The following is a 20,886-nucleotide window of genomic DNA, read 5'->3' on the forward strand; positions in this document are numbered from 1 at the left end:
AATAATGATATTACATTTTGCGAGACAAAAGAACGACAACGTTCTTTCACAGAATATTTCCCTTGTAGACTCACGTTTGCTTCTCTTCATCATGCCTCAGCTGAGCAAAGGGCAGAGACTGCATGTCTTCTGAAGTTAAAGGGTCCTCTGCCTTTTCAAACGATTCCCTTTGAATTTCATACAGCAAAGGAAGCAGCCAGACCCAACACGCGCTCTTAGAGTTTTTGGAGCTTTGGATGCAAACATGCTTCAGAGCTAAAATACATTCCCTGCAATGACGGGGATGCAAAATGTTAAACAAACAAACAAAAAAATTCCTTGTATTCAGACAAATTGTATCCACAATTATGTCAGTGCATCTCTTAATGAGTTTGAACTTCAGCTGCAAACTGGGTGGCTGGACGGGTGACAAGGCAAAGATACACATGCAGCTGCACAAATAGGGCCACGGTCATTTTGAGAGCTGCGTGAATAACTGATGTTTTTGTTCCAAAATATTGTGGGGGGGGGAATATTCGGTTCAGGTAGAACCGAATGCGAAAATTCCAACGAATTTCAACGAATCCAAAAAGTCTATTTTGGGTCAAATGAAACATGGCACTCAACCCAAAACAGTTTGTTTCCAGGCATTTTAAAGGGCTAGCCACAAAACAGCCAGAGGAGGACATGCTGCCTGCTGTTGACTTTTTGTCCCACTTTGTAAATTCTGCTTTCTGATAATAAGGTTGCAGTAGCTGGAAAGCTGGCAGATGTTCCTCCCCTCACATCTGTATGTCCATCTTCCCTGGATTCAATGGGCATTCTACAAACCACAGGTTAAAGACTCCTGCACCTAAGACCATCACAGAAAACAGGTTTGGGCTCTTGTGTCAATCAGCTTAATGCAGATTGGGCAGCCCTGCCAGAGCTCTCACCCATCTGGGGACAGCACCTCTAGCAGCCAACTGGAGACCTGTTCCTTGGAAGCACTAACCCTCTGCTCCCATTGACTTTAAGGCTGTCAGATCTGAGGGATAGACTAGGTTTCCATCTGACGAACATTAGAGGAGAGCTAGGACTCATTACCTGCCACACAGCAGCCTCTAAATTTGGTCTTGCTGGTTCAGTTTGTGGTTTCTAGGTGCTACTGCAGTACAAATAATAAACTATAGTAATTGTCACTCTAGGGTTAACCCTGAAGAGGGTGATCCCATGCTGAGCCCCTATTATACATAATGAAAACCCATAAACAATTAAGTCTTCTACTTTCCAAGCTGTGTGCTTTGCAAATATGTCAGTTCAGAGCATTTAAAGGGAAGTAAATGTGTTACCTTTAAAACCACAGACAGAGTTCAAGCAAATAAAACTAAATATATAGTGAGTTAGATATTACCTTTTTCTTGGTTCTTTCAGGTTCATGAATTTGCCTTCCTGCAAGCCAACATTTTGGGCCATTTGTTCAATCTTGCTCATGGCCTCTGCACTTATATGGATACTGTGGTGAAATACTGTGCATAATGCAAAGAGGAGAACATCCATTGCTGAAATAGCAGGATTCTGAAATTTGGGGTTTCCGAGTACATTTTCAATGAATTTGCGGATGTAGTCATAAACCTAGACAAACACAGTAATAACATGCATATTTTACCGGAAGCATCAGACATGCCTGAAATACAGTTCTCCCAGCATTGTCTCAGCTGCACTGGCCAGTGGATGGGGACGGATGATAGAGGAGGTATTTACCATTACTTGCAGAGTGGAAAGGTGGCCTTGAGGCTAAAGGCTCTAGCACAGTATTCAGGAGATGTATGTTCAATTCCTCCCTTTGCTACAGACTTCCTGTATGACTTGGTCAAGTCAGTTAATCTCAAACTTTTCTATTTACATTGTAAGATCTTCAAGGCAGGGACTGTTCTTGAGTTTGTGACTGTTCAGCACCTGTGTGACAGGACCCCAAACTTGGTCACTGTGTGTTTGTGCAGCACCCAGCACAATGGAGCCCCCATCTTGGTTACTATGGCCTGGTCTGCACCTAAAATTTCGGTTGACCTAGCTATGTCACTCAGGGGTGTGAAAAGTGTACACACCTGAGAGATTCAGTTAAGCCGACCTAAGCCTCAGTGTAGACACTGCTAGGTCAAGAGAAGAATTCTTCTGTCGACCAAGCTACCACCTCTTGCAGGGGTGGATTAACTACAGAGATGGGAAAACACCTTCTGTAGCTATAGGAAGTGGGTACCCTACGGCGGAACGGCTGCAGCGCAGTAGCTGTACTACTGTAGCACCTGTAGTGTAGACAGAGCCTGTGTGTCTACATAGCCACTTCTCACCATGGTACGAGTGCCTTTGTCAGGACCGTAGACAGGATGGAAGCTCTGCTTTGTGGAGGATTTTGAAATTTGGCTTCGTTCTGAATTAGAACAAAACCCAAACATTTCAAAGCCCACATGAGTAGAGACACTGTCTGCTCGTTTTCTGTCAGAAGAAGCTATAAATACAGATTCCAGGAAAGATCCTTCATCTATGGACTGTTTGGACTTTTACAGGGAAGTGTACCAGATGTAAAGCGGAGATCACCAGAGACAATCTGGGTACCCTGAAAGACTTTTGGGAGACTGGCAGTTTATTACATCACTGTCAGTTTGGAATTACAAACTGTGATTCACATGTGCATATATTTTACCTGCTTTAACCTCTCAATAACTCTCATTTCCTTTTCTTAGCTCATAAACTTTTGGTTTACTATAGGATTGGCTGCCAGGGTGGTCTTTGGTGTAAGATCTGGAGTACCATTTGACCTGGGATAAGTGACTGGTCTCTTGGGACTGGGAGCAAACTGATGTGTTATTTTTGGTTTAAGGGACAATTTATCACAAAGTCCAGGTTGTCTGGGTGGCAAGATAGACTGGAGTGTCTAAAGGGACTCTCTGGTAAGACTAGTATAATGATCCAGGATACACATTTGTCACTGGCTTGGCGAAATCTAATTATAGAACACACCACCAGTCTGGGGTGTCTGCCCTGTTTTCTGACAATCTGCCCTGAGATCATCACTCACAGTTGTGAGCCACTCCAGACAACGTGACAGCGCTCACTCTGTTCTATGTTTTAGAACTCCCCAGAAACGAGTCAGAGCAGTGGTGTGTGTAGCTGAGACTGGTGTGTCTGTGTATAGTTAGTAAACATGGCTATTTGGGACCTAGCTCCACCTGTCTGGATTCTTCATATTGTTACTGTGTAAAGATCAAGGGACACAACAGACAGTCTCTGCCCTATGACTGGTTTAGGTATTGGATGTAAGGGACCGGGGCGCAGGCAGCCTTGCCTAGCAGTCGCAGCTGAGCTGAGGTCTGCCCACCAGGGACAGGAGTCGCCAGGCCAGGAGCCAGGTCCCATAAACAAGAGTCAGGGTCAGAGCCAGGCTGTGGTCGGAGGCCGGAGATCAGAGGTAGTACCAGGTTGGAATCGAGAGGCAGGAATCAGGGTCAAAGTCAGGCTGGAGTCAGAGACCAGGAGACAAAGCAAAGTCTGGCATTGCAGCAGGCCAAGATCTGGGTGGTTTCCCAAACAAATTCCTAGGGCAACACCTGGGATTACAAGGGGCACTTGGGCAAACAGAGGGCTGCAGGGGTACTGTCATTCTGGCTCTTGTGGGCGGTACTTCGTGTGGCACCTACTCTCCACAGTGCGCCCTGGCTGTATCTTTCCCTGGCCTGGGTTCTAGTCCCCAGGCCCTTACGGTAGGGCTTGATTAGAGCAGCAGGCTTGTCACAATGCAGAAAATGTCACAGATACCAGGATTTCTCCATTTGTCCGCGACTTCCTGAAGGCGGGTCCCTGGCTCAGCGCTGAAGGGAGCATGTGATGGGGAGGCAGCAGGGCCAAACCTGAGCAAATGGTGCTGCAGCCACACGCATTAGATCACAACTCCCAGAGTGGGGAGCTGGGGACCAGCCACACAAAAGAGCTGCCTGAGCCTGGGCTGAGTGCGGGGCAGGGCCTTGCCCCCTCCCCAAGCGGAGATTAGGGTTGTGGTGTTGGGGCAGAGGGGGCTGCTATGGGTGGTCAATGCCCCCTCATTTGTCAGGGCATTATCTAGTCAAATTCATGGAGCAAACACTAAACCTATGAATTTTACGATATTGACCATGACCGCTCTGTGATTTTTGATTAAAAAAATGCCATGACACATCTGCAGCCCTCATCATAATGAATGAGATTTTGCCAAATTTAAAGCCACCCTGCCTTTTATGGAGGCAGCTCGTTCAAGAATAAACTCTGGAAATCAGGTCCAAAGCTGGTACAGATGATTCTTGTGGCAGCCCAGTCCAGCTCCCATGAAAGCTGATGGAAATCCTTCCATCTCAACAGGAGTTAGATTGGGCCGTTAGGATCTCATCCAAAGCCTGTGAAGTCAATGGAAAGACTGCTGTAACTCCAATGGGCTGCTGTAACTCCAATGAGCAGACCCTGAGGCTGGAGAGGGAAAGAACACCAAAAGTAACGTTCAGCTTTTAATGATTCTTGGATGATTGTCAATGCACCATGCACAGGTAGAGCTATCTCCAGAAAGGTTCAGTGGGGGCCTTTCCAGCTATTGTGGAGCTGCCATGAGAGATGGGCACTGCTCACTTACCTTTGTCTCGTCAAAGTCAGTTTGGTGATCATTTATTTTTCGCTCTGCATCACCGATGTTGCTGGTTTTCAAGCACTCCTTGTAGCAGTCAAGCTTCCTTTCCACATCACCAAAGTCCTTTCGGTGAGAAAGTTCTCGATATAGCTCATTTTCCAGGAATTGTAGGATAGGCTCACTAGCTTTCTCTTTGGACTTTCCTCTTGATAAAAAGTCAAACCAGGACTTTTCTGGAAACTGACAGATGTCATCAAATTGGGTCCACATACCTGGTGGGAAATAAACATGTATACACCTTCAAATAAATGCTTGTAAACTTTCAAACTTGCAAGGGAGCAGACTGTGGGAGCAAGCAGTCCACAATCGTCACAGAGCTAATATTTTCATTTGCCATTTTATAGTGCTGTTTGTGCCATTCAGTTAATAGATTCCAAGGCCAGCAGGGCCCTTTGTACCCATCCAGCCGAGCCTCCTGCCTAACCCAGGCCAGAGAATCTCCTCCAGTGATTCCTGCCTCCAGCCCAGTCACTCCTGGCTGAGCTAGAGCAGAGCTTTGAGACAGGGATGCCCCATCTCACTGACAGACTCCCAGTGACGCAGAATCCATCCTGTTGTAGGGGAGCTAATCCAAAGGCTAATTCTTTCCCCTGGTAAACACGGGCTTCTTATTCCCACACTGAATTAGTTTCCCTTCTGCTCCCAGCCATTCGCTCTCGCTCTGCCTTTGTGAGCTTAAACTGCCCTCTCCTCTCAAAAATCTCTTTCCCACGTAGGCGCTTGTAGACCAGGATCATATCACCTCTTAACTTTCTCTTAGATAAACAAAATATATCAAGCTCCTTCAATCTCTCACTCTAAGGCAGGTTTTCCAACACCTCGGACTGTTCTCATAGCTCTTCTCTGAGCCCTCGCCAATTGGTCAAAGTCCTTTTGGACATGCAGACAGCAGAACTGGACAATGTGGATACCAGAACAGGGCCTGAGACTAGAGAGGATGGCCAGGCCAGAGTTCCACCTCCTTCCCATGTCCCTGCTCGCATTATGGCACTAACATAAAGGAGGGAGTAAGCTGCAGCTCATGAAGGTGTGCAGCTGCGCCGATGTAGCTCTTCTAGTGTAGACCGGCCCACAGATTCATAGATACCAAGGCCAAAAGAGACCACTGTGAGCATTTGGTCTGACTTCCTGTCAGACAAGCCAAAGAATGATCCCAAAATAATTCCTAAAACATATATTTTAGAAAAACCACTTACCCAAAGAATTGGGCACATCCCACATGCCCCTGGAATCTCTGGGAGGTACTTTGCCTCCCCAAACCAAAATGTTTCCTGGAGCTCTCCTAATTATGGGCTACATCTAAACGGAACAGTATCATTCATTACTTATTGGGCTGCTCAAAAAAGTTTCCACCTAAATTTATTTTCTATGTCAAATTGACTTGTCAACCAAACAACGAAATGCACTGAAAATGTCTTATTTCCTTGATTTTCTTTTATTTTCATTGGAAAACCCAAACCCTGAAAACTGAACATTTATGGCTGAAAACCCCATTTTTTTTTTCCTTTAGACAAAAGCCCCATTTTCTAACCAGCTCTAATTATTTATATTGTAGAAGCACCTGAAAGCTCCAGTCATGGACCAGGATCCCACTGCATTAGGCACTATAGATTACTTATTGGGTTTGGGTGTATTATGGTATTGCCTAGGCACCCCAGTCACGGACCGGGACCCATTGTTCTAGGCACTGTATAAACACAGTCCCTGCCCCAAGAGCTCACAATCTAACACCCAACAATGACCATGGAGATTCTGTGCTCGAACACTCACTGCACAAACTGCCCACGTTTTCCATTTATTCAGACTGATTCTCATGCCGCTGTAAATCAGAAATGGTTCCACTGAAGTCAATGACATTACAATCAGATTCACTTGTACTTATACTTGGAGAGCCTGCAAGCCTGGACCTTCAGTCATCATTTTCCACAGGGCTAAACGTGATTCTTACCTCCTGCTTTGATGGCCGAATCGGGCACAATTAGAACTCGATGGGACTCTGCCTTTTCATTTTTTTGCACTGTTTTATAAATATGCTCTACTCGAACTGCTCTCGGATCAGTGTAGGTATCAATAATCCCATATTTATAATAGATGGGTTGTCTGCTTTGCAGATACGAAACAGGAATTTTTGCTTGGCCTACGGTAAGGACGCCGTAATTATTCTTGAAACTAGGAAAGTAAAACAAAACAGAAGAGTTGGCTGTTTATTTTAAATCATAAAGAGTTTATTTTAAATCAAATAAATAATAGTAAATATATTATATATTAAATAGAATTTAATTTATATATATAAATTATAGGATTTAATTAATAAATTAAATATTAAATAAAATATTTTAAATCAAAGAAAATAAATTTAAGTTTATTTGGAATAAAGAGATTATTTTAAATCAAAGTCAATAGCAACCTCCCTTTGACCTCAATGGGCTCATGATCAAAGCCAAATAAGGCCTTGATTCTGCAGTGAGGTCAGTGCAACAAGACCAGAGTTACCAGCACTCAGAATTTATTGCAAGCTGAGAATCTCAGCTCTCATTTAAACAAAAGGTAAGATTCTAGCCCTCATGATTGCGGAGAAGAGCTTGAAAATGTGACCTGTAAGGGCTGAGAAACCAGAAGATAAATAAAATGAACCCATGACATTTATTCTGTAAAAATCTCATGAGTTTTAAGCCGCTCTCATGATATTAACGGAGAACCTCCGCCCTGTTGCTCGCTTCCCCATCCCCGGGACTCACCTGCCACCTGCAGAGCCAGACCGGGAGGAGCTGACACGGAGCCTGCCCAATCAGGGCCCGGCGAGGCACAGCAGGAGTCAGTCCCCAGAGCGAGGGGCTGGGGCAGGGAAATTGGGGCACAGTGGGGTGGGGGTGGGGGACAGCCAGGATACACACACAACCAGTTCTCTCCATCAGGGCTGGGGGCGGGAAGAGCAGCAGCTGCTAAGCAGAACTGCTCCTCCAGGCTCCAGCAGCCGGTGCTGCTCTTCCCACTCCCCGGTAGTAGAGGACGGTTACTGCAGGTAACCGGAGTTTTAGCATCTGGGCAGCGGTGCTGGCCGGACGCTGCCAGTTTCCCTTTTCGACCAGACATTCTGGTCGAAAACTGGACATCTGGCAACCCTAGTTACAGAGTCCCCTCTCTGCCAATCCACACAGGAAATGAGTCTGCTGCAGCCACCGGCTATGGGGTGTTAGTTCAAGCTGTAGCAGCATAGGCTTTTCATTCTGGCGGGTCCCTGGTTCAGTCCCCAGTGTGTTGGCTCTTACAATCCTCCCATGGCTCACAGGAGCTGGATACAGCTCTCCCCCTGCTGCAGGGATATAGCTAGCTGTCCTAATTGGCTCTGTGCCACTCCATTTTGACTCCTGGACCTACTCACAGCAGCCATTATAGGGATGTGGCAGGTCACTTTGCTTCCCAGAAATCCCAGGCTGATTGTTCCAGCCCACACAAGTTAGAGCTGCCCTAAGTTGTGCTGGGGGCCAAACCATCCCTGGACAGCTCCCAGGAATGGGGAAAACTGAGATGACAGTTGCCAAAGTCTCCCCCGACAGAGGTGCCAAATGGAGCTGTGGTGGTGGACATTTGATTCTGCTCTTGCATTTCATCATGGCTGCCCCTCCCTTACTCCATTCCCAGTCCCAGTTGCTTTCTACAGGCCAGTGGTGACTCTACCCATGGGAATTCCCCAGCTGCTGCCTGAAATATGTCTCATTATCACATCCTCCCACCTTCCCCACCAAGAAAGATCTAATGACCTGTCAGTGTAATCCAACTCCAGTGTCATTTTACCTTATTTCCATCCTAGCAAATTCTTGGTATCTCCCGGGATGACTGTAGGCTGCAACAATAATCTTGTCAAACGGTTCATTAACTTTAAAATGTTCAGACCATATGGCAACGAACTCCAGAGTCATCGTGTCTTCCACTGAGGAAATGGTGCTTGAAAAATATGGATTCTCTGATAAAATACTAGAAAAAATGAAAATGCCATAAGATAGTCTCCAAACCATCTTCCACACAGCCACCCAGGCATGAAAACCATGAGCAGCTAGGCCCCTCCCCTCTCCCCAACTATGCCCTAAAAAGAGGAGAGATGGTTTGGAATTAAGGCACTGAAGTAGGACTCAGGGGATCTGACTTCAGATCCTGAATAATCTTAGGCAAGAGATTTCATCTTCCTCTGCTCAGTCCCCCAACCATAGCCTTCTTCTTACTACTTAACTAATCACCTCCTAACACAACCCTTCCCAAACAAAAATATGTGGCACTAACATGACATTTGCCAACCATCCCGCTGCTGTACGTTGAATCCCAACTCCTCCCCTGTCCTGTCTATTTCAACTATGAGCCCTTTGGGGCAGAGGGTGTTTCTTACTCTGTATCTGTTCAGCCTCCAGCACAACAGAGCTCCGACTTTAGTTGTTTCCTAGGTATAACTGTAACAAATACCCTGTGGCTCAGTTCCCCATCTGGGAAGAATAACCCTTCCTCCATATTTTACATAGTTTTCAAAGTAAGTAACCTCAGTCTTTTCATTCTCTCTTCTTGCGAGAGTGCAAAGCAGGTGGAAAAGGCTAGCAGATCAGCATGGGAGTGCGTCCTGCCTATTTTGCACTCAGTGTACACAGTGGTAAATGAGTACACAAGGGATAAGGCCACAGAGACTCAGGCCCTGAAGCTCTACTTTAATTCAAAAAGTGAACACAGCTTAACTGCAGATTGGCTCTTGGTGCCCCATAACATTTCTATGGGTTAAATTAAAGCTCTCCTACACATGCTATCACATTAGTTAAAAGGTTTTAAGGACAGAGACTGCATCCAGCCTGGCCCCCACGTAATCTCCCTCAGCAATTCCTGCCTTTGGCCCAATAACTCCTGCCTGAGCTGGAGCAGAGATGCCCCATCTCCACTGACACACTCGGAGTGATGGAGAATCCACCCCGTCTCTCGGAGAGTCGTTCCAAGAGTTAATTCCCTTCCTTGTTAAACATTGGCTCTTTGTTGCCAGTCTGAATTTGTCTCCCTTCAGCAACTGGCCAGTGGATCTCGCTCTGACTCTGTCTGGGGAGAGCCCTCTGTTCTCAGAAATCCCCTCCCCACGTCAGTGCTTACAGACAAGCATCACGTTACCTCTTCACCTTCTTAACTGAATAGATTGAGCCACTTCAGTCTCTCACTCTAAATCCTGTTTTCCAGACCCTGAATTGTTCTTGTAGCTCTTCTCTGAACCCTTAACAATTTGGCAACATCCTGTTTGAGTCGTGGACACCAGAACTGGGCACAGGATCCAGTCATGCTCTTGTCAATGCTGCACACAGAGGGGATGCCGCTGCCCGCTTCTACTTGGGATTCTTTCTAAAGACTCTCAATTTTATTACTATGACTGAACATTTATGTTATGGTAGCACCCAGATGTCTCAGCTCGGGATCAGGATCCCATTGTGCTGGGTGCTGCACAAAAGGAAGACAGAGAATACGTCTACGCTGCCGTCAGGAAATGTGACTGCAGCTCATGTAGGTCTAGAATCATAGAAGAATCATACAATCATGGACGATTAGGGTTGGAAGAGACCTCAGGACGTCATCTACTCCAACCCCCTGCTCAAAGCAGGACCAACCCCAACTAAATCATCCCAGCCAGGGCTTTGTCAAATGGCTAATTTGTACCCAAGCTGGTTTTGATATAGCTAGGGTTAGGGTTAGAGCAAAGCTGGCTCGATTAAGAATAGCCAAGAGCTCACTACATAGCACTTGACTCTCGGGTCTCAAGCTTCATTGATTTTCAAGTAAAATCCCTAGTACATCATCTGCTTCTTTTACACTCTTATTTGCACTGCATTTGCTTCACAACATCCATTTCTGAACCACGCGACAAACCTCTTCTCCGATGCCGAGTTCTCTTCGTTTCCCTTACGATCTGCAATTTTTAATAAAGAGCTTTCAGTTAAACTTGCAAAGGGCGAGTAAAAATTTCATGTGCTAAAAATAAAGAAAAGAAACTTCCAATTTACAACATATACAGCTCAGAAGTTGCATCTTCATTACAAAAACGGGGCCTAGCCACAGGTCAAAGTGCCTCAGAATACTTTGTTACACCTTAGCTCACATGCAGTCGGTAGAATGCATTTGACATCTGCTGCTCCAATTGTCCTATTACCCCTTCACCCAACTCCATTTCTTTAGCTAGTGGGTGAGACAGGCTCCCATTTGTGCCCGATCCACAGAGGATGTGGGGCTTGTTGTAGCCCCATTCGGGCACAGTTAGCTGTGTAGCTCAAGCTGCAGCAGCACGTGCTTTTAGCTCTGGGAGGCCCCGGTTAAATCCCCGATGTGTTGGCTGTCACATTTGCAGCAGATAAAGTTTTCTCTCATTATGGTAAAATTGAAAAAAAAAAGTCCCATTAAAATATTTTGCTAAAGCTAAAGTTCGTCTGGGGAGCAGACATGCGGAGCAGGAGTCCCTGAGAGAAAGGGAGGGTTTGGAAGAACAGATCCCTTAGCTCCTTCAAGGTGGGCATCCCCACGAGAAGAGCTGGGAAGGAGCTGTTAGTGCTGAACCTCTTGGCACACGGCGTGATCTAGATGCCTCCCCGCACCACACCTGAGGCCGCTGGAAACCAGCTGCCTTGCCTTGTAAGCAGAGATCCCCTCCCTATGGGCACTCGTTGCTAGGCACCATAGTCCTGGATGTCTTTGTAAGAACCAGGCTGCAGACATGTGTCGGTGAGACTGCACACGCAGCGATGGCTTCTTGTGCCCCCAAGGAGAAATGTTTCAGCTCAACAGACTTTAGGGGAAAATTGGGCAGATTTTTAAACCAGATTCACGGATCTGAACACCAGCAGGGACCAGACTCCAAGTGATGGAGAATCCACTGCGTTCCCTAGGTGAGTTGTTCCAATGATTCCCCTCCCTGTTAAACATTGGCCTCTTATTTTCAGGCTGTATTCTTCTAGCTTCAGCTCCCAGCCCCTGGGTCTTGTTCTGCCTAGGTCTACTAGATTTAAGAGCTCTCCACTATCAGAAATCTCCTTCCCAGGTAGGTATTTGTAGATCGTGAGATCAGGTTACCTCTTAACCTTCTTTAGGATTAACTAAATAGATTGAGCTTCCGAGTCTCTCACTACAAGGTTTTTTCCAGACCTCAAATCATTCTTGCAGCTTTTTTCTGAACCCTTAACAGTCGCTCACCATCAATGTGGACACTGAACACACCCCTAGTCTACACTACAAAATTACTTTGGTATAACTACATCACTAAGGGATGTGAATAATCCACACCCCTGCGTGACGCAGCTTTACCGACCTAATCGCTGGTGTAGATGAGGGCTATGTCTGCGGGAGAGCTTCTCCCACCGACATAACTACCGCCTCTTGCGGAGATGGAGTTATTAAGCTGACAGGAAAGCCGGGGGGAGGGGCATGCGGGACCATGTGCCCCCCTCAATTTCTGTGAGCACCAAGCTGCCCTTGTAAAGCTTGTTCTGCTCGGCCTGCTGGGAGGGGAAGGAGAGGGGCTCTGTCCTTCTCCTGTTGTACCTCCCTCCCTCCCCCTCCCCCTGCACGTTTCCGGCTCACTTGGCCCCTGTCCCTGGTAGCTGGGCCCAGGTGGGGAGTGGAGAGGATGGGATGGAGACACTTCTCACACTGAATGAGGGTGGCCTCTCTGGGTCACCCCAGTGGCTGCCTGCAAGAACCCAGCTGGGGAGGCAGTGGCAGCCGTCTCCCCGCCCGGGCCTGGCTGCCAGTCAGAGGTGCCAAGCAAGCCGGAGCCCCCTCCCCGCACTTCTCTCCGGCACATTTCCAGCTCAGTTGGCCCCAGTCCCTGGCAGCCAGGCCCAGGCAGTGAAGTGGGTGGGCTGCCCCCATGTCCCCAGCCAGGCTCTCTCACAGGCAGCTGCCGTGGTGCACAGAAGCAGCGACATGGAGAGACAACCCTCACCCGGTGTGAGGAGCAGCTCCGTCCCACCCCTACTGCTCCCCACCCTGGCCTGGCTGCCAGGGAGAGGGGCCGAGCGAACCGGAAATGTGCCAGGTGGGGAGGTGCAGCAGGAGAAGGACAGAGCCTCCCCCATCCCGTGCAAGTAACTCTGGCGGGGAGTGCACAGTGGCCCCAGGCTGGGGGGGCCAAGAGGGGGCGTCACTGGGGAAGGTGCCAGGAGCAGGTTCCTCTTGTTCAGCCCAAGTTAGGGACATTGCCTGCGTGCCTTCCCCTGCTGAGGTGTCCGCAATGGCACCAGAGCTCTGAGGAGTAGGGAAAACTGTGTTGTTGTGAGCCTCTCCTCCCCGCACACCCCACCCTTGGCCCGGCCCAGAGGCACGTGCTCCCCACTCCTGTGGCCCCAGCCCCCCAGAAGGCAGCGGGATTGGCTGCTCTGGCCCAGGGAGGTGGGGCTGGAAGTTCCTCCCAGAGGTGACCCATGTAGTAGTCCTGTGCCGCCCCCCACTCCCCCCCCGCCCGCTATCAGCAGGTTTGCGTCATCTCTACCCCGTCGGCTTAGAGTGTCTTCACCAGAAGCACCACTGTAAATGTGTCGTGTAGACCTGCCACAGTCTCCAGGAACAATCTCTTTAATGCCATGTACAGAAGTAACCCCGCCCCTCTGCTCCTACTCGATATCCCACTGCTTCTCTCTCCAGGGATCGCCTTGCCACCTTAGGCACAGCATCGCACAGGGAGCTCCTGTTCAGCAGGTTTCCACAGGACCCCCTTCTGCCCTTCCCAGGCAGAGCTCCTGCTTTCAAGGATACAGCCCCGCATTTGGCAAGTGCGGCCTATGTTCTTGCTTCCTGAACCTTGCCTCTGGGCTGTATTAAAATGCGTGTTCCCATGGGCCCAGCTGATCCCGAATGCTCTGTGTAACCACTCTGCTTTGGGCCAAGCTTTGGGCCAAGGACAAATGAACACGTTTGTGCTGAAATAATGGAATGGTTACCTGCTCTGTGAGGTTTCTCCTCCAGCTCCATTGGCTCCTTTCTCATTGAGCTGCCAGGACTCTGGGTCTTTGAAAAGAAAGTTTTAAAACATAAATACCAGTTAAAGCACCAAAGTGGTGACCCTTTAACGGCAGGGCCTACGGTGTAACCGAGATGGAAGGCATTGGCCTGTTCCCTGTCTCTGTGTAGCAGGGAATGTACTCCTGGCATAAGAGTCATCTCTGCGTTAACTGAAAATGAGAGAAGCAAGCAGCCTAGTAAAATGGGTGTCTTGGGGGTCTGGCTTTCATTGTAGTGCCAGAGGGCTGGGCTTGAATCCTGAGGCAACCCTGATGGTGAAAGTTATGGGACTCTTAATTTATAAAATTCTGACCAGGTTAGAGAAGGGAGATTGGTCACACCTGTTCTCCCCATCCCCACAGGAACAAAGGAACGTTCGATGAAACTGCAAGATGGAAAATTCGAAACTGATCAAAAGAAATACTTTTTCACACAACATGTGATTAGTCTGTGGAACTCACTGCCACAGGAATTAAGACCAAAACCTTGCTATCAGGGACCAGGATGAACTCTGGCATAGTGGGCAGATTATCCCACATCTGTTTCTGTGGGTTTTTTTATCCCTTCCCCTGAAATACCTGGTGCTGGGAACTGTCAGAGACAGGGCAAGATGGACCTTGGGTCTGATTCTGTCTGGCAATTTGTATGCTCCTAAACTGTGGGTTAGTTTCTGGGGTTTGGTGTGGACAAAACACAGAGGAAATGTCTGTCTTACCCAAAGCACTTAGAGAATGGCTGATGCAGATTTAATTCTCTTACGTATTGTGCCCCAGTCTGAAGTAACAGCTGATGTTTTCATTATCTTTATAAAAGTCCAGTTCTTCTTTGAATCTTGCTAAGCTTTTGGCTTTGGTGATGGATAGTGACAGTGAGTTCCACAGGCTAATTACACATTGTATGAATAAGTGTTTCCCTTGCTCAGTTTTGAATTTCTCACTTTCAATTTCATTGAAGGTACTCTTGTTCTTTTGTTATGAGGCAGGGAGAACAGAAGTGACGAATCTCCCTTCTCCAAACCACTCAATGCAGGCTTTTATCATGTGTCCTCTTACTCATCTCCTCACTAAAGGAACCACTCTTCCAGTCTTTTCAAACTCTCTTCATAGAAGAGTATTTCCAGGCCCCTGATCATTCTCATCACCCTTTTGTGAACTTCCCTTAGGCCAAGTCTACACTATAAATTTACATCAGTATAACTAAGTTGCTCAGGGGTGTGAAAATCAGCACCCTAACCCCTGGTGTAGACTGTGCTATGTCTATGGGAGGACACAGCTACTGAGTCTCACAGAGGTGGATGAACTACACCAACGGGAGTCTCCTGTAAGCCCAGTAGAGTCTGCACTGAAGGGCTTCAGTGGCACAGCTGCCATATTTTATGTGTACACCTGCCCTAATTCTGCAATAACCCACATGAGATGGGTTGACCCAGCACTGCACACAGTATCCAGATGGGGCAGCCACACTAGTTTATACAACAGCATCAGAACAGTCTCTGTAATATTCTCCATCCTGTCCTACTACATCTGAACATTTCGTTTGCTTTTTTGAACGCAGCTGCACTTTGAGCAGAGGTATTCACTAAGTTGTCTATAATGGACCCAAGGACTTCTTCTAAGCTGGCACAGGAACTCCTGTAAGGTTTATCAGTGTTTGAAATTGCTCCTTCTAACGTCCATTACTTTGCCTTTATCATCACTGAATTCCAGTGGTGCAAGTAGAAATCATTTCTTGCCATTACGGCACTCATGGGAGGGACACAAGGCGGGGGGCACGTGACCTCCCCAAGTGATCCTCCATGTGACTCCTCTCTGCCCAGCCCGGGGCCCCCACACTCTCCCCGTCCTCTCCGACATCCCCCGTTGTATATACAAACATCAACATGCTTAACTACTCACTTGCACCCCACATATGTAGTATTCATTTTGTTTATATGGAATATGGGAGTTGGGTGAGGAGCCATTTCAGCATACGTATGACTTATTAAAAGATAAATTTTAAGTAGAACTGTATCCTAAACCGCTTTATGGTATTGTACCCAAACATTGCATTTCAATGTGGGATTCAACTTCCTTTATAGGAACAGACTCCTGAAACTCTTACCACAAAAGTGGTCCATACTCATGCAAATAGTCCCATTGTCTTCAATGGGATTGATCAAATGATTAAGGGTTTACAGAATTAGATCCCAAGTTTGTAAATTGTTCTGGATGAAACTGACAATGTCTGAGCTGTCAGATCAGAAGGAGCTTCATTCAAATAAAGGTGGGCAGATGTGTGATAAGTCTTAGATCCGTTGCTAAGATGAGGAACATATTTTCAGCAAAGTTCTTGGAGATTCCTGAGGCAGCTGGTTTAAGGCCGTCAGTGTCCAGCATTATAATCTTCACTTATAGTTCTCTCACACACAAAGCTGGAAAATGAGGCATTTGTATTCTTTGTTTTACTGCTCCAGTTCCAGTTAACAAAAGGCATGTTCGACTAGTTTGGCTGGAAAGAAGAATTCTATGTACACTGAGGACAACACCTGATTCCCATCAGGCTGCAGCACTGGGCTGACATCAGAATTCAAACATCCGCTGGTCAATGCAAGCAGAGGCATTCCTCTAGTGATTTGGACTTGATGTGATGCAGTATGGATGTCATGGATAATTCAGACCAAGGGGGAGAAACAGAATAAAAAGCACTGTTTAAACACCTTCCGTCCCTCCCCCACCCCTCCTTTTTGGGGACTCCTGACCAATGTAACAGCACAATACATATGCTAGCAAACTTAAACAAAGCCTTTAAGTTTGTTAGCATATGTATTGTGCTGTTAAAGCCATATAAAGAATGAATGCCCTCCCTAGCCATGTTCTGCTCCTTTAAGGAGCAGAGCACAGCCCCCATCCCCACCTCTCCAGAGCGGGGGGCTAGCTCCAAGATTTTCCAGTACCCCATACCTGCTAAAATGTCTTGCCAGTACTGCGTACTGGAGAGTACCACCCTACTTGCACTCCTGCTGAATTCCCTCTGCCTGGATATTGCCCATTCACCTTGCTTAGTTAGGTCTCACTGATTTTCTTCACAGGCTTCTGCAAATTTTGCTCCCTTCCTACTTAGCCCCCTATCCAGATATTTACTAAATATATTAAACCACAGTTTCCTCCCACAGACCCTTCTGACACCTCCATAGTTAAGCTATAGCCACATTGGGAATAGTGTCTTTTGTGCTTTACACAACAACAACAACATGGAGAACCCTCCTCCAGGCACAAATGATCTCAAATAGAGCTGGGCAAAAGTTTTCTACTTAAACCTTTTTTTCAGTTAAAAAATGCAGATTCAGTGACACCAAAATATTTACCAAATTCATGAAGATTTTGCCAAATTGTTTCAGTTAAAAATACTTTTTAAAATATATTTAAAATGAAGCATTTCATTTTGATATTTCCTAAACAAAATGTTTCAATTTTTCAGACCGAAACAAACTTTACTTAAAATATAAAATTAAGGAAATTTCATAATTTAACCATTAAAATCCATTTTAAAAGGCTCAAAATTGAAATGAAAGAAAATGTTTACTTCAACCTGCAATGAAAATTTTTTCAACTTTTCGATTAACCAAAAAGGTTTTTTTTTTTTTTTTTGCTTTGACACAAATTTTTCAGCGTTTCCAGTGAACCGGGAAAAAACGTTATTCACTCAGCTCTAGTCCCAAATAACTATGTCCACTGAGCATGCAAAGACAAGGCCCAGCTACATACACGTGGTTGCTCCAGCTGGTTCCTAGCAGCTTCCAAAACACAGAACACAGTGAGCACCACTAGAGGGCTCCCATACTAGTTAAAGAGATGCTCCCTTATGCACTACAGGAATCATCTGTTTTTTCCTTCTCTTTGTTTTCTTTCTTTTAGACAATATCGGATCCATGATAGAACTTTGCTTCTTTATCAACCAGGTTATTGAAAGTTTAAATACATTTCCCATTTACCTGGGATTTAGAGGCTACATGTGGCTGATCCAAATGTTTATGACCCAACCTTTCTTTCACCTCCTTTGGCTGGGAAGCGGAGCCTGTGAGGTTGTTTCTCTCCACCTTCAGACCAGGGAAGAGTATAAAAATATTGCTTGGGCATGCAGGAGTGAAATCAGGAAGGCCAAATCACACCTGGAGTTGCAGCTAGCAAGGGATGTTAAGAGTAACAAGAAGGGTTTCCTCAGGTATGTTAGCAACAAGAAGAAGGTCAAGGAAAGTGTGGGCCCCTTACTGAATGGAGGAGGCAACCTAGTGACAGAGGATGTGGAAAAAGCTAATGTACTCAACGCTTTTTTTGCCTCTGTCTTCACGAACAAGGTCAGCTCCCAGACTACTGCACTGGGCAGCACAGCATGGGGAGGAGGAAGTGGAGAAAGAAGTGGTTCAAGACTATTTAGAAAAGCTCGACTAGCACAAGTCCATGGGGCCGGATGCGCTGCATCCGAGGGTGCTCAAGGAGTTGGCGGATGTGATTGCAGAGCCATTGGCCATTATCTTTGAAAACTCATGGTGATTGGGGGAGGTCCCGGATGACTGGAAAAAGACTAATGTAGTGCCCATCTTTAAAAAACGGAAGAAGGAGGATCCAGGGAACTACAGGTCAATCAGCCTCACCTCAGTCCCTGGAAAAATCATGGAGCAGGTCCTCAAGGAATCAATTCTGAAGAGGAGAGGAAAGTGATCAGGAACAGTCAGCATGGATTCACTAAGGGTAAGTCATGCCTGACTAACTTAATTGCCTTCTATGATGAGATAACTGGCTCTGTGGATGAGGGGAAAGCAGTGGACATGTTATTCCTTGACTTTAGCAAAGCTTTTGGTATGGTCTCCCACAGTATTCTTGCCAACAAGTTAAAGAAGTATGGGCTGGATGAATGGACTATACTGTAATGTGGATAGAAATCTGGCTAGATCATTGGGCTCACTGGGTAACGATCAATGGCTCCATGTCTAGTTGGCAGCCGATATCAAGCGGAGTGCCCCAAGGGTCAGTCCTAGGGCCGGTTTTGTTCAATATCTTCATAAATGATCTGGAGGATGGCATGGACTGCACCCTCAGCAAGTTTGCAGATGACACTAAACTGGGAGGAGTGGTAGATACACTGGAGGGTAGGGATAGGATACAGAGGGATCTAGACAAATTAGAGGATTGGGCCAAAAGAAATCTGATGAGGTTCAACAAGGACAAGTGCAGAGTCCTGCACTTAGGACGGAAGAATCCCATACACTGCTACAGACTAGGGACTGAATGGCTAGGCAGCAGTTCTGCAGAAAAGGACCTAGGGGTTACAGTGAAAAAGAAGCTGGATATGAGTCAACAGTATGCCCTTGTTGCCAAGAAGGCTTACGGCATTTTGGGCTGAAAAGTAGGAGCATTGCCAGCAGATCGAGGGACGTGATTATTCCCCGCTATTCGGCATTGGTGAGGCCTCATCTGGAGTACTGTGTCCAGTTTTGGGCCCCACACTACAAGAAGGATGTGGAAAAATTGGAAAGAGTCCAGCGGAGGGCAACAAAAATAATTAGGGGACTGGAGCACATGATTTATGAGGAGAGGTTGAGGGAACTGGGATTATTTAGTCTGCAAAAGAGAAGAATGAAGGGGGATTTGATAGCTGCTTTCAACTACCTGAAAGGGGGTTCCAAAGAGGATGGATCCAGACTGTTCTCAGTGGTAGCAGATGACAGAACAAGGAGTAATGGTCTCAAGTTTCAGTGGGGGAGGTTTAGGTTGGATATTAGGAAAAACTTTTTCACTAGGAGGGTGGTGAAGCACTGGAACAGGTTACCTAGGGAGGTGGTGGAATCTCCTTCCTAAGAGGTTTTTAAGGTCAGGCTTGACAAAGCCCTGACTGGGATGATTTAGTTGGGGATTCGTCCTGCTTTGAGCAGGGGTTGGACTAGATGACCTCCTGAGGTAACTTCCAACCCTGATATTCTATAATTCTATGATCTATGATTCTTCACTGGTGACTCCTGCTGGTGTTGAATGCTGGTCTCTTGTCCTGGCGATAGCAGAAGCCTCTTGTTGGGGGGAGATATGATTTTATTGAAGGATGCAGCCTTTCTTCTGGGATGTGGTGCAAAGGCCAGTCACCCTGGCCTTTGTCACAACTAAATGACCCCAATCCAAGTTGTTTTTCATGGAGTTACAACTTAAGAACCCTCATAAATAGAGCTGGGCACATTTTTTTAGGTGAATAATATATTGGACAAAAAATGCATTTTTGAGGCAACAAAACTATTCCAAAAATTTGATCTAATCTGGCAAATTGTTTTGGCTGGAAAAAAACAGGGAAAGAATTTGAAGACATTGAAGTAGCTTATTGTTGGCAATTTCAAAACAAAACATTTCAACTTTTCACCCTGAGTTTTCATTTCAAAATGGCAATTTGTTTTGAAATTTAGCTGAGTTAAAAAATGAAAAAACACGTAAAACAAACCCAAAATTAAATAAAAAATCCTTCAACTCAAAATGGGGGGCTTTTTCAGATTTTTTTAGTTCAACCCCTGAATTGAAAAATCAGGTATTTGCTCAGCTCTGCTCATAAAGTCAATTGAGATGCAGGCTGTGGCTGCGCTCTTGGTACGCCGTGCATCACAGTTAGGCCCATATACCAGGGCTCCAAGGTCAGCACTGGCTGCTGATTGGCAGTGCAGTTTAGGATTTTGGATGTGACCCAGAAAGCCATAAGTGGCTTGGGATCTTACTGTTGAATATTCCGTTCTCTCCCCATGAGATACCTCTACAACTACGACCAGCGAAGTAGGCCCCTGGTTTAACAAACAGGGATACTTTCTGCAAGGAATTCACAATCTTGCAACTCACTTCACACCTCCAGATCTGTTGACCTTCGGGGATTACAAAACTCATCTGTTTTCTTAGCTTGCAGGACTGGGTTAATCTGCTCTAACTCAGCCAGGTGTTATAGGGCTGGATGCAGAAATGGCTGGGAGAGATTCTTTCGCCTGGGTTATGCTGGAGGCCAGATTGGACAAACATTGGGCCCTGCTGGCCTTGGAATTGATGAGCGTGTGAATTGTGGGTTATTGGTTTTTCATTTACGTGTCTTTGAACAGAAGTACTTGGTGCTTCTAAGGCTATTAAAACCTACAGTCAGAGATAAATATGCTTTGCATAAATCGGCCTAAATTTTCAGAAGAGGCCGACTAATATTTGGGCATCACCACAATGTTT

The 20,886-nt window shown here is 46.3% G+C and overlaps 1 protein-coding gene across 1 annotated transcript in view; it reads right to left on the bottom strand.

Moving 5' to 3' along the window:
• Positions 1-20,886, bottom strand: part of LOC311522443 (E3 ubiquitin-protein ligase rnf213-alpha-like) — a 178,657-nt gene that overhangs the window by 121,783 nt on the left and 35,988 nt on the right. Inside the window, exons 12-18 of the mRNA XM_084631781.1 lie at positions 13,612-13,678; positions 10,553-10,592; positions 8,465-8,644; positions 6,618-6,838; positions 4,616-4,881; positions 1,373-1,593; positions 75-269 (exon numbers count right to left, since the gene is read on the bottom strand). Of these exons, the coding sequence (XP_084487907.1) occupies positions 75-269; positions 1,373-1,593; positions 4,616-4,881; positions 6,618-6,838; positions 8,465-8,644; positions 10,553-10,592; positions 13,612-13,678 (1,190 nt within the window). The remainder of the gene's footprint in view (positions 1-74; positions 270-1,372; positions 1,594-4,615; positions 4,882-6,617; positions 6,839-8,464; positions 8,645-10,552; positions 10,593-13,611; positions 13,679-20,886) is intronic.

The sequence above is a fragment of the Lepidochelys olivacea genome (assembly GCF_965140295.1).
Source record: "Lepidochelys olivacea isolate rLepOli2 genome assembly, chromosome: 6".
Lineage (NCBI taxonomy): Eukaryota > Metazoa > Chordata > Testudines > Cheloniidae > Lepidochelys > Lepidochelys olivacea.